The 12,822-nt window shown below is 51.1% G+C and overlaps 1 protein-coding gene across 2 annotated transcripts in view; it reads left to right on the forward strand.

The window, feature by feature from the left end:
• Window positions 1-1,996: 1,996 nt before the first annotated feature.
• The window catches only part of DNAJC6 (DnaJ heat shock protein family (Hsp40) member C6), a 35,951-nt gene continuing 25,125 nt past the window's right edge, over window positions 1,997-12,822 (forward strand). The window contains exon 1 of one of the 2 annotated variants that reach the window (XM_035333800.1): window positions 1,997-2,192. In XM_035333800.1, coding sequence (XP_035189691.1) covers window positions 2,012-2,192 — 181 coding nt within the window. In that variant the 5' untranslated portion in view covers window positions 1,997-2,011. The remainder of the gene's footprint in view (window positions 2,193-12,822) is intronic. The other variant, XM_035333801.1, reaches the window with a different exon arrangement.

Consider the following 12,822-nt stretch of genomic DNA (forward strand, 5'->3'; position numbering starts at 1 on the left):
AACATGCTCCCCTATTTCCACCAAGTGCTCCCTTTGCTTTGTAGAACTGGTAATTTCAGGCAAGGAGGGGGTTTTGAAGTCAGTTGACCCATCTCTCTGCCCTGGGGAGGCTGCGCTGTCCCCGCTCCGTCCCGAGCCTAGGCCTGGAGTGTCACGGTGCTGTGGGATTCCCCTTGGGGAATCCTTGGGAGAAAGACAGCTATGATCCTCCAAATGAGACAAATCTGGAAAGAGGGGAATTAATAATGTATTCAACAAGGAAAATCAAGCTTTGTTTTCTCAGTAGGACTGCAATCTGCCCGCTGCAAATGCGATAGCAACATCAGCGTTGGGTAGGAAATGCTGAACCCTTTTTCCGTAAGAACACTTCTGGAAGGACTTTCCTTTCACTGCCTAATGCAGATAGTCCTCTGCAATGGCCTCTTGCTGCTCACCTGTGAGAGATGACTCATGGATTCAGGGCACGGTCTTGAGTTGAGCTCAAAGTGCTGGATGAAGGCCACAGAACAGGCTAGCGAGCACTTGGGGGTTAGGCTGTGTAGGGCATGTGCTGTGCCAGGCTCCACAGCTCGTTACCTCCGGTGCGAGCATGTCTGAGTACTCGTGGTGACACTACGTGGCCTTGACGTGTGCTCTTCACCCAAGAGCCTGGCTTTGTCTCTTCACCGGTGGGCTGTTACCTCAGTGAGCAAGACAGAGGAGAATCCATCCTGAATCCCTCTCCTCTCCTGAATTTCCTGTTTTAATACTAGAATGCAGAAGGAATTCCCGTATCCCTGGTTGACTAGGACAGACTCACAGATATATACCCCTCAAAAAGTACCTGGGCTTTTGTCTTTGCTAGGTTGCTACAAATGGGCCATGTGAGGGAGAGGGGCACGTTCCTCCTGGTGAGCATCGCAGTCGGCATATCGCTCCGTACAGAGCGACGTATTAACAGCCCACCAACAAATGGGTAGCAAATACACATTTCGAACCTTGAGTTCAAGCTGTTGCCGTGAACCACTTATGTCAGGTTAATTCATTTCAGTTTGTTGCTTGTAAATCTGCCTGGATTTTTCTGAGAGAATTCTGGGTCACAGATGTACCCGCTCCGCGGCGTAATACGAAATCGCGGGCCTTACGTAAACAAGCGTGCCTGGCGAGGTGTGGCTGTACCAGCTGCCCCCTGCCCTGCAGGGCCGAAGAGGAAAGTTTAAGCTAGATGTTGGAAATATTTCAGGTTACGGCCACTGCTACAGAGGTGCTTGGTGGTGGTACGGCTTCAGAAGCAACCCCACTCTATTTTTCTGAGCAGAGTACTTTGTGTCCTTTCTGTGAGACCAAAGGCACGTCTGGATGATGCAGATTTTTTTTTTTTTTTTGCCTTTATTTTTCCTTAAATTAAAGAGAAAATAATGTATTAGAATGAGTCCAGAGGAGGCTGCGAGGATGATCAAGGGGCTGGGTCACCTCTCCTATGAAGACAGGCTGAGGGAGCCTGGAAAAGAGAAGGCTCAGGGGAGACCTGATGGGGACCTTCAGGGCCTGAAGGGGGCTGCAGGAGCGACGGGGAGGGCTTCTGTCGGGGTGGGTAGGACTTGGGGTAACAGCTTTAAGCTAAAAAAGGGGTTATTCAGATGAGACACATGGCAGAAATCCTTCACCACGAGGGCGGTGGCTGGGTGGGATGTGAGCAGCCTGAGCTGGTGGCGGGGGGCTGGAACCGGGGGTTCCGTGAGCCCCCTTCCCCTCAGAGCCCTCTGAGACCAGCTCAGCAGTGCTGCCGCTTCCCTTGGGGCCTCCCTCACGTCCCAATCCACACGGATCGGAGCCGGAGGAGCCCCGGGCCTGTCACAGCCCCGGGCGGCGGAGGTGGGCGCCGCTCGACTCCTTCCGGGCCCGCGGGGGCGGGCAGGGGGCAGCGGCCGCCCCGTCCCCGTCCCGCCCCGTCCCTCCCTTCCCTCCCTGCCTCCTCCCCGGGCCGCTTCTCTTCCGCCCAGCCCGCGGCGGCTCCCGGCCCGGCTCGCCCATGAGCCTGCTCGGGGGGTACCGCAGGAAGCCGGGCGGGGAGGGCTATGAGGCCCTGCAGCTGGTGGAGGGCGGCGGCGGCGGCGGGGGCGGCGAGCCGGGGGCGGGCGGCCGGAGCCCCTCGCGGCAGCCGCAGCCTCAGCAGCAGCAGCGCGGAGCCGATGGCACCATGGACAGCTCCGGTAGGGCCGGGGGACAATAGCCCGGCGGGGACAATGGCACCAGGGGGGGGGAACAATGGCCCCGCGGGGACAATGGCAGCGCGGACAATGGCAGCGCTTTGTCCCGGCTAGCCGCAGCCCCCACCCCCCCCCCCCCCACCCCTCGCGGCCGTGGGGTGGGTGAGGGTACCCTAAAAACACCCGTGGGTGCTTGGCTTTGCCCCGCGGAGGGCTGGTCTGTGGTTGGGGGGTGAATGGGGGGCGTGTGGCTGCCTTGTCCCCCGGGGGGAGCGGGAGGCTTGGTGTGATCACCGCTGCTCGCGTCCCTCCTCTGAAAAGGCAGCCGTAAAGGTCGGGGGGTGGCTCTGGGGGAGGACACGCTGCATGCACCGTTTGTTTTTTTTTTTTTTTTTTTTTTTTTTTTTTAAGCGGGGAGCGTTGGTCCAGGTGGTCTTCATGGGTGGCGATGGGATGGAGCCCATCACCGCTAAATCGTGGGGTTTGTGTTTGCCTGGGTCACCGGTAATGGAGAACCCGCGTCTGAGGGCTCTTGGGGCTCCGCTGAGATGAGGCTGGGGCTGGGGCTGGACAGAGTGCCCGTCTCACCCAACACCCACAGCCATCACAAACTTCCAGAGATCAAACTCAGGCAGGGAAATGCCCCCATTTACTTGTGGGGGACCAAATTTTGTGTCCGTCCTTTACGGTGGCACGATATTGCAGAGATACCTGCAGTGTTCTGTGAAAGGAAGGCGTGGGCCCGAGGCACTCAGCAAGACCTCAATTCCTTAATTCATCACCGTTGTTTTAACTTGGTGGCCTCTTCTGGGGGAGCAGGGGGCTAATGACCCATGTCTGGACCTGGGTGGAGAGTCTTACCTTGCATCTTCTTCACATGTTCTCTGCTGCAATGAGGGAAACGTTTCCCTCTTTCCCCTTGCCACTTAAATGTGCTTTCTGGAGTTCTTCTTGGGGCTAGCTTTTTTTTTTTTTTAAAACTTTTTTACTCCTGGACTTCAGAAATGCATTTTAATTTGCTGCTATGATATCTTTGCTACAGTTGCTTGTAATAACAGTATGCGTCAGTAGTTTCCTACTCACAGTAGGCTGCTGTGTTACAGTTACTTGGATTCTTACATTAGCATCCACTGGGTTGGTTAGATATTACGGTCAGTTTAATGTCTGTCATTAAAGCAATTATTTGAATGAGTTTCCTAGAACTTGAAGAACCAAAGGCGTGTTAGTGCTGGGGAAGGCGGCATTCACATCTAGCCAGGTGTGGGAGCACGCTGGAGCTCACGTCAAGCCGTGGCTTTTGTCTCACGTCAGCTTGCTGTGTTATTTGAGCGTTGCTGTTGCCGTCGTTCTGTTCTGTTTCTTCAAGCCGTTCCGCTCCCTGCCGAGCCAAAAAGAGGTGTTCACGGATAGCTAGACAATGCCTGTGTTTACAGGTTCTGTGCAACGTTCAGCCATGCCAACAATTCAGCTGCAAACTGCAAAGACATCCCAGCGCGGTAATTGTACCAACACCCTCTGTCTGTTTCTAGGATGCTCTCCCCTTAAATGCGTGGCCTTGAGCAAGGGCCATCGCTGGGGCTGGGAAGGAGATGGGGCAGGGGTCTGCGTTAGCCCAAGCTCCCCTCCTCCTGGGCACTTGGTTCTCACTGGAAGCTCCTTACAGTCCTCTGCTCAAAGCTTACAGGCGCTGGAACCAGCCACACGCTTGGCAGCAACGAACCTCAGGCCTTATTGTGGCCCTTGAATTTGGATTATAGAAGTTTTTTTTTTTTAATATTTTATCTGTTTCATAAGCATTTTGGGGGGGAAGAGGGAGAGGGGGGCTCTAAGTCTTCACATGAAGTTCAAAAGAGCTGAGTCTAGTGTGATGCTCTGCTTTAAATGTGGAGTCATACTCGTATCTGCCTTGATCATTTATTGTCTGCTGATAAATGACCAATTTTTATCAGTTCATAGCAAAGACATTTTTCTTTGCCAAGTACGAAATTATAAAAGCTTAAAGAGCCGCATCCACCCCTCAGGTGTGCTTTTGACTTCTGGTGATTCAGTAATTGAAGCTGCTTGTGAATTGTGGGGCAATTTATCTTTAATGCTGTGTGGAGATGGATGGTTCTGGTGGGGGAAATTAGGCAGCAGTATAAGAGAGGGACAGGAAAGGAAGGTGGCTGGGGTTTTAGCTTATTAGTAGGAAGGAAAAAATACCAACATTTTAATTTGTTTTTAATAAGTAGATAATATATTCATCTTAAATACTTAGGCCTCCTTCAGTGGTGGTGACAAAGTCTAAATTCACACGATGGGGAGCAGCAGGGCGTGTGCTGGCTGGGAGAAAAGACCCGAGTCCCGGGGATGGAGGGGGACGAGGTGGCTCGGTGACCTGTGACAGTGCAAGGGAGCTGCTGCTGCCTCATCGTGGGGTGCGGGAGCCTCTGCCCTGCACAGGGATGTGGCCGATCCCAAAGGTGGAATCCTTGAGGGGTCCTGGCCAAAGCAGAGCTTGTTAGGTACACCCCCTGCAGCTGAACTCCCTTATGTTTCAGGATTATTATTATTTTTTTTTTTCTGGTTTTAAATGATGGCTTCATGTGTGGCAGAACAGCTGCTGCCTGCGTTATCAAAATGGCTGTTTGCAGCTGAGGAGTGAAATGGTCCTGGGGTCCCAGCCTGCATACCCAGCACCGCGAGACGGTTCATGCAGGAGGCTGCGAGGGCAGGGGCTGGGCCCTCTGGTGGAGTCACTGCTGTGCTTGGGGCTGGCACCTCCAGGGGCAGTTACAGAGCACCCCAGTGATGCTGCAGGGCTGGAGAATCAAAGCTTCCTCCCTCCCTCTTCCTCTTATTGCTCATCTGCACTAGGGCAGCGCACTCCGGACACAGAAAAATGGCCTTTACTGTCTGGAAAATGTGTGTATGGATTCATATTAGGTGGTTACAGAAGTTAGACCGGTGAGGATATGTGCTGAAGGCAAAGTGCTGACAATTCTGGGGCAAAGTGCTGGTGGATTTAACTAGCTACACCTGCTGCTGCTGCAATTACCAGAGCTCGCATGAGCTGGGACTGGGGCCCTGTTGGTTTTCATGATTAACTTTTTTTTTAAAAAAAACTAGTTCATGGAAATCAATCTTAAAGTATCATCTCTTACCAGGGGCTTGCTATCTCATAAACAGCTTCTTGCAATTCAAGTCATCAGCAATTACAGCTGTGCTGTTGACTTCCAGCCACTTAATATTATCGTCTTAGTGTTTGGGGAGCTGGTGTCTGACGGAGGTGCGGGGTTGCACGGGGCTGCTTGCCCCCAGCTACTTGTGACTGCAGGCTGTGGGCACTGAGGGGCTCTGGCTGCTTTTTCCAGTGTCTGTGCTTGGGAAGATCAGACTGTGAAAGTCTCTGGGGCTGGCAAACACTTGGTCCAGATCGTTAAAAATTCATCTCCCGTAGCCTGCGCCATGCAAGGAAGCACTAACACGAGCTGTTTAACTGGAGAGGTGGCTGTTGAAGCTGCTGGAAGCCTGGCCTAGGGTACCCGCGTGCTCACAGGCAGCGCAAGTGGAAACTCCTTACACTGGAGTCCCTCACTACCAGGGTTGGGTTTAGCTCAGAGGAATCAAGAGCAGAAACTTTACTTGAGGTAGGGCAGCTGCGTCAGGGCTGGTATCTGAAGCTCCGTGTGTTATCACCGTGTCTTTGCTTGCTTTAAGCTTTGCTAGGCTCAAACCATTCAGAGTGAACTACTGGCCTGTGTGTGGTCTGAGATTTAAATTGCAGTGCAGCTCCCTCATCTAGGGTTATGTTTAAGTTCTGCGATGCCCCGGGTGGGCACTGAAGTTCTGTGCCACTCCAGCATGTGCCCTGAGTGCTCAACTCTTGATGTAACACTTTTAACAACCCCTACAGAATGTGCAAGCTGCCATATAGAAGCACAATCATAGTGCCCAAGTCCATCTTGGTCTCCAATGGGACCTACGTGTTTCTTCTCACTGCTCACTCACCCAAAAAGCTGCTGGATTTGAGGATGGAGGGGAAGGGACGTGGAGGGAGACTCGAGCTGGATCTGGCAGGACACAGAACATCGCAAGTCCCAAAACAGAATTCCAAAAAGAGCATTAGCGTAGTTCGCCTTTTGTCTTCTTAACCTGTTAAGTTTCTGGACGTGCTCAGAAGATGAGAAGCAGGCGGTGAAGAAGCAATTTATTTTGGCTTTTGCTGTGGCATTCAATAATGCTTTCTTAGCAGCTTGCTGTGTACTGAAAGAGGAGGAGGAGGTTCTAGGAAATGCAGAGAGATAAAAGTAACAGCAAGGATATGTGTTACAAAAGGAGCAAACGTTTTTTTCGGTGCTCTTCTGGGATGTTTATAAACTCCCTAATCTACAAAATGGCTTTTAAACACTCAGAGGCTAGACTGGCTTGTGCTATGTACTTCCTCAGGCAGTGTAACTACAAAATAAAACTTTTTAAATAAATTGCGAGTCTTCAAGTCGAGATTTCTTTAGCTGTTTTACGCTTGCAAACCTAATCTCTTGTATGCTGGTGATTACTTTTCACTGAGTCAGGAGAGAGACGTCTCCATGTCACTGGCATGGAGACAAAGGCTGGCGCTGACAATGTTGTCTTGTCTTCTTTTCTAGCTGCATTTTCAAACAGGGAGGCTCAGTTTAATAACTCCTTTGTTTGTTTGGTGTGTTTTGGACACTTGAATGGTTTTGTGTTGGCAATAGCTTTTTTTTTCCCCTTTTTTTAATTGGTAGGGAGGCGAGGCAGAGAGAATGTCAATCACCTTTAAAGACCGATTTCACGGTTTGTGCCAAAATTTCAGCATTCCACCCTGAAATGCTTTTTGCTCACTGCAATATCACTTTCATAAGTAAGGGAAAATATATAACAAGTTAAACAAACTTGGCGCAGTACTGAGGGGGAATATTTTTCCCTTCTCAACATTTCTAAACAATGGAAAAAAACAACTATCATTGTTGAAATCTTACATATTGCTTAGTTAATGGTGCAAACGGCATCCTTAGTAATTTCTCAAGCAACAGCAGAGATGTCTTAATTCCTAAAATTTCCATTAAGTTTACATTTATACAGTCTCAGATGAACCTTCAAATAATAAGCCTTGGGCTCCTAGCTTTAGAAGTTTATCTCAGGAGGATGCAAAAGGAAGCTCCTGAGCCTCCCTGCCCTGTGCTGCCCAGGGCTCTGAGTACTTCCCGGCCAGTGGCCCTGTCCCAGCCCACCCACAGAAAACCGAGCACAGAAAGGGACGTGAGTTCTCGTGGGAGGAGGAATGCAGCTTTTCATCCCAGCCCCAGGAGGGAGGCACCACTGGATGTGTCACCCAACAGCCGCAGAAATGCACCAAAATTTCCCTGTGCCAGTGATTCCTTATGGTGTGAGCCCAGACCTGGTCCTGTTGGAAACATCTCCTTTGGGAGCTTCGCAGTTCATAGACTCACAGGCTGGTTTGGGTTGGAAGGGACCTTAAAGCCCACCCAGCCCCAACCTCTGCCATGGGCAAGGACCCTTCCCACCAGCCCAGGATGCCCAAGCCCCATCCAGCCTGGCCTTGGGCACTGCCAGGGATGGGGCACCCACAGCTCTTCAGGGCAGCCTCAGTGTCTCATCACCTTCACAGTAAAGAATCTTTCTCATATCTAAACTAAATCTACCCTCTTTTAATTTAAAGCAGTTAACTGGCCTTCCTCCCAAGGCCTGTGCTATGCGAGTCCCTTGTTACAGTGGAGGAAGATTGCTCATAGCTTTCTGGGGTGAGAAAGGCAGAACAACACAAGGTGGCCTTTCTGACAGAAAGAGAATTCTTGACAAAGCTGCCAAGAAGTTCTCGAGCAGACAGTAACACAACTCTGAGCCGTGAGGCGGTTTCTCGATGATATGCCAGCTATGTCAGGTTTAAGGTCTGGGTGGGTGCGGTGCCAGATAACCACAGGAAAGCTGTGGTAAATAAAGAAGCAAAACAAATAAACAAAACAAAACAAAACAAAAAAAACAAAAAAAAACAAAAAAAAAAAAAAAAAAAAAAAAAAAAAAAAAAAAAAAAAAAAAAAACAAAATGACAACAAAACCCAAGTATGCCCTCACTTGAATAAATTATTTAAGAGGTCTCAGTGCTCGGGATGTCTGCGCCACAAGCTGGGTCTGTGCTGAACCCGCTGTGCGCTGAAGCAGTCGATCCCTGCGATGGAAGGGGCAGTACTGACTGAGGAGCAGTGGCTTTGGTGGCCACATGCCTGTCCTGGCCCCACTGAAGGCTCCGAATTCTCGCTCTGTGCTTATGTCCTGTAGCCCATCCTCTCCCAACTTCACCCAGGATTGCTTATCTTGCAGTTCGCATTGCTGCCTCTGCTCCCTATGCAAACCTCCTGCTTCATATGGAAAGGCCAGGCTGGATGGGGCCTTGAGCAGCCTGGTCTACTGGGAGGTGTCCCTGCCTCTGGCAGGGGGTTGGGACTGGGTGATCTTTAAGGTCCCTTCCAACCCAAGCCATTCTGTGACTCTGTATTTGTTTGTCCCCTGTGTTTCTGAGCTGGCTGTGTTCTCAGGGAGCTCACGCGGGCCTAATTCCTCCCAGCGCAGCCAGCCCCTGCTTGGTTCCTCCAACACACCTCGGGTGAATCCAGCTTTTTCTTCCTACTCAAGAACCACTGGTTTTATCTTGAACAGTCTTGTTAATACGTTTGCTGCAAAATATCCTGAGGGTGTGGTTGTTAGGGTGAGGGATGACTGCTTTATCTCCTGATCTTGCCTCTGATGAGGCCTCGTCCTCTGCTGGGCTCATGGCACATCTCCCTCTGCGGCGTTGGACCGGTCAGGGTCCAGCCGTGGTTATAACCCTCCCCTAAACCTCCCGTTGGCCATGCTGAAGGCAATGCCGTGTGCCATAACCTCTTTTCTTGGGGGGGTTATACTTGCTAAAGCAACCTGCTGCTGTATGCCTCCCATCTGTATTTTAAACCCCGGGGAAGAGCGAAGGCTGTGTGTGGGTTTTGGCTGGACAAGCGACGACGTGACCAAACGGCGCGGCTGTTTGGTGCTGCCATACTGCAGCTCTGCTCCACACGGGCGTTGGTGTGTGCTTTTGCAGAATAACCTTTTGGTTTCAGCTATCTGTGCTCGGCCTGGTGGGGAAGCCAGCACAAGCAGGAATCTGGGGCAGCACGGGAGGAGGGGACAGATGAGACTGGTAGCAAAAAATTAGCAAAAGCATCAGTCTTCAGGGCCTCTGTGAGTCTGAGGAGCTTGCCCATTAATTTCAGAAGTAGCAGTGCTCTCCTTTCCATTGCTGCTTTGGGTGCCTCTGTTGCTGCTGCTTTCTCCCCAGCCTTTTCTAGTCCCTTTGCAACCCACGCAGTTCCTTTGAAAAAGTCGATGTAATCCTGACACGTGGGCTCTCTCTGGCCTGGGAGAGGGTGTGAGTGAATGGAATAGCAGGGATGTTTCAGAGTCTTTGCTTAGATTTTACAAAGCTCAGCCCCCCTGAGGAGGGCTCTGTGCTGGGAGGAATGGTGAAGGAGGCTTGGGCTCAGGGCTCGCAGACTGCCCTTTAAAAACGTATCTGACAAGCAAAGCACTCGGTTTTAAACACTATTGATTATCACTGGATGCAGAGGAGCTGCCTGCCCAGATAACTTCATTTAGAAATATTTGCCACCCTTCCCCTTGAAATGGGAGCTTAAACTCTTCCAGTAATGCCTGCATCGATTTGCAGTCCCTGAAAGGTGACGTGCTGAGCGTGGAGGATGCCTCAGCGTGGGGATGGGAGGACCTGGGGGTGCTGTGGGTACCCGGGGATGTGCATGGGTTGGTTTCTCTGCCCCTGCTCTTCTGCAGACACACACCCCACCATTTTATGAGGTATTTGTAGGGGATGCTTTAATTACCTGATGGCAGGGTGCCTGCACCGCTCCCCCTCCCCAGTGGGGGCTCCTGTGTGATCCTGAGGGGAGGCTCATAAATACAATGGGGCTGCTGTAGCCTGGATTTGTGTCTCTTAATGCTGGTTTGAAATCGTGGCCTGCCTTACACAGGCTTTGCTGGGAGAGGAACGTGAGCTGAGGCTGCTCCTCAGCACGGCTGCCTGAGGGCATGGGGGGGCAGAAGCACAAATAGCATCGTTTTTTGTTGGGTGCTCCTTAAAAAAAAAAAAAAGAAACAAAACAATTTGGGCATTGTTGCTGAAGCCACAACAACATCAGCTTGACTTCTTTCAGATGGGAACCTTTAAAAGGGCCCTTTCTGTAAGGCAAGGGGTGGGTGCCCGCCACCGCGTCTCTTGCTCCCTGTTCACACTGTGCCCTGGTCATCACGCGGGGCAGCGACAGGCAACCCCAAACCCCAGGAGTGCTTGATGCGGAGGGAGAAGGCTGGAAACTTCCAAAAATCTGGAACTGGGGCATGAATGCAGCAGTTATGAGTGTTCTCTCAGCATAGCGTCAGGTTCTGGTACCGTAGAAGCAGAATACAGAGGAGCACCTAATGCTCCCCATGCAGAGCTTTGGCTTGAGGGAGAGCTGAAATCCTCCATAGCTGGGTTCTCTTTAACTGTTTCATCTCTCCCATGCTTGACTTCAAGTCAGGTTTTACTTTGCCGTGGAAGTGACACCTGCAGTGACATCGATTTACAGGAGCCGGAGCCACTTCGGTGTGCGTAATGCACCCGTACAGAGGTACGCACACAGGGAGGGGAGGGGAAACGAGTCATGTCCCCCCGCCAGGGACTGAGCTGCATGCAATGGAGGGAAATGCAGCAGGTTGTGGTGAGGAAGGCTTCCACTGGTTTTTGACGGGATGGTAGATGAAAGCTTGAATGCTTTTCTAGGGAAGATCCATGGTGAGGAGCAGGGAAGATTTAGTTCTCAACTCCTCCTGAAGCACAGGCAGTAGCTCTCTGAGCAAAAAAAGAGTTTGACATTGAAGATACTATTACATATTGTATTGGCAGACCGAGATGAACCTGCTTCCTTTCCTATGGTTTCATGTCTGCTTTTGCCCTTTCAGGCAAAAAGGGTTTTCTGACTCTCAGTAAGTAACATGTGAAACGTAGCACTTAGCTGCCTGCTCTTCCATTTCTAGATGTCTTGTTTTCACCTCCCCACTCTCAAGCAAAGTATTGCTTCATCAGCGTAAACATTCAAACTGACAGAGTCTTAAATGCCACTTACATGTCGGCTCGCTTCCCCCTTGATTCCTGGTGGAGCTGGAAGTCGTGACCTGTGGTTTGTGGGTCTGTGGGTTGCCTGGGGGAGGTCCAGTGCTCAGGAACCCCCAGACAGACAAGGGCCCTAACGTGCAAATCTTGAAGGAAAAGCTTCCAAAACAGGCATTGCCCTAAGCAAGGAAAAAGCTTAAGTGCTTTAATTAAAATACCAAAGCTCTCCAACTCCCATCCTACACTGCACAAGGCTGGTGCTGTGCAGAGGCTCTTTTGGCTGCAATCTGCCCAGATGTGAAGAAATCCCACCCTTTGGCTGCTGATGGGAATGCATTGTGGCAGGAACATGACCGTATGACAGCCTTGAGTTCTGTAAGAAGGCACAGAAGGCTGTTGCTCCATTTGGTGGCTGCTGGAAGCTTATCCTGACCACCGAGTTGTCCCTTCTTTGGGGCATTGCCTCAGAGCAAGGAGCTTCAGCCATAACTTGGCTTGTCATCAGGATGGGTGAAGCTTATTGCTTCCACACTGTCCATCAGCTTGGAGCGCTTCAGTGCGATCATTGTTGCCATCCCCTAACAGAGGTAGTCCAGAAGACCCATCCTACGTGATGTCTGAGGCACGCTTTGCAGCACTAAAAACCCGACATTAAAAGTTCCTTGGCCAGGAAATGAAAAGGCTGTAGTTAGCAAGCGATCCCTTGGAAACCTGTGCTACAAATACAGGTCAGAAGCGTGTCTCTGAAGCGCACCGAGTCCTGGGGAATACCCAGTAACTGGGTTAATACGGAGTTCTTGCTGTGTAAGGAGCAAGATGCATCTCGTACACAGAAACTAACTCTCCCTAACAAGACTTCTGGACAGCAGCTCTAATGCATGGCTTGAGTTAACTGAACTGCTGTGTGCTGACACACTGAAAGCTGGGATGTGCCGTTCTGCCACTAACTAACACCCTGCCCAAAGCAGCGGTGATCACCCCAAAACCTGAACCCTTTCCCTCCAGGCTCACCCCGGTGAGCTCGTCCCTTCAGACCTGGTGAGTGTCCTTGGTAGCCCAGGCTTGGGTCTGGAGACAAGCAAGGGCGACCGTGTCCTGTCTCGTTTGCAGCACTGAAGCCCTCTCTGTTAGAGGGGCCATCCCTGGGTGTGTTGCAGGGACATGCAGTGGCCGCGGTAGGTGACACCCAGACAGGGGGCTGACTTCCAGGGCAGCTGTCATGCGTGGGAGCTGTGGGTGTCCTTCGGAAAGGTCTGCAGCAGCTCTAAAGGTCTGCATTTACAAGAGGGACTTAGCACAGAAGTGTTTTATTCAGCAAAATCTGCAGGAGCAGGCTGGTGCGTTTTTTTTTTCCTTTTTAATCAGATTTTTCGGCTGTTCTCATGGGTTTCTGTGTACGTTGTCAGCTCTGTGTGCTAATGCATTAACACTTTCTGCTCTGCTGTTGGGATTCATCATCCCTTTATACAC

Source organism: Oxyura jamaicensis, chromosome 8, assembly GCF_011077185.1.
Source record: "Oxyura jamaicensis isolate SHBP4307 breed ruddy duck chromosome 8, BPBGC_Ojam_1.0, whole genome shotgun sequence".
NCBI lineage: Eukaryota > Metazoa > Chordata > Aves > Anseriformes > Anatidae > Oxyura > Oxyura jamaicensis.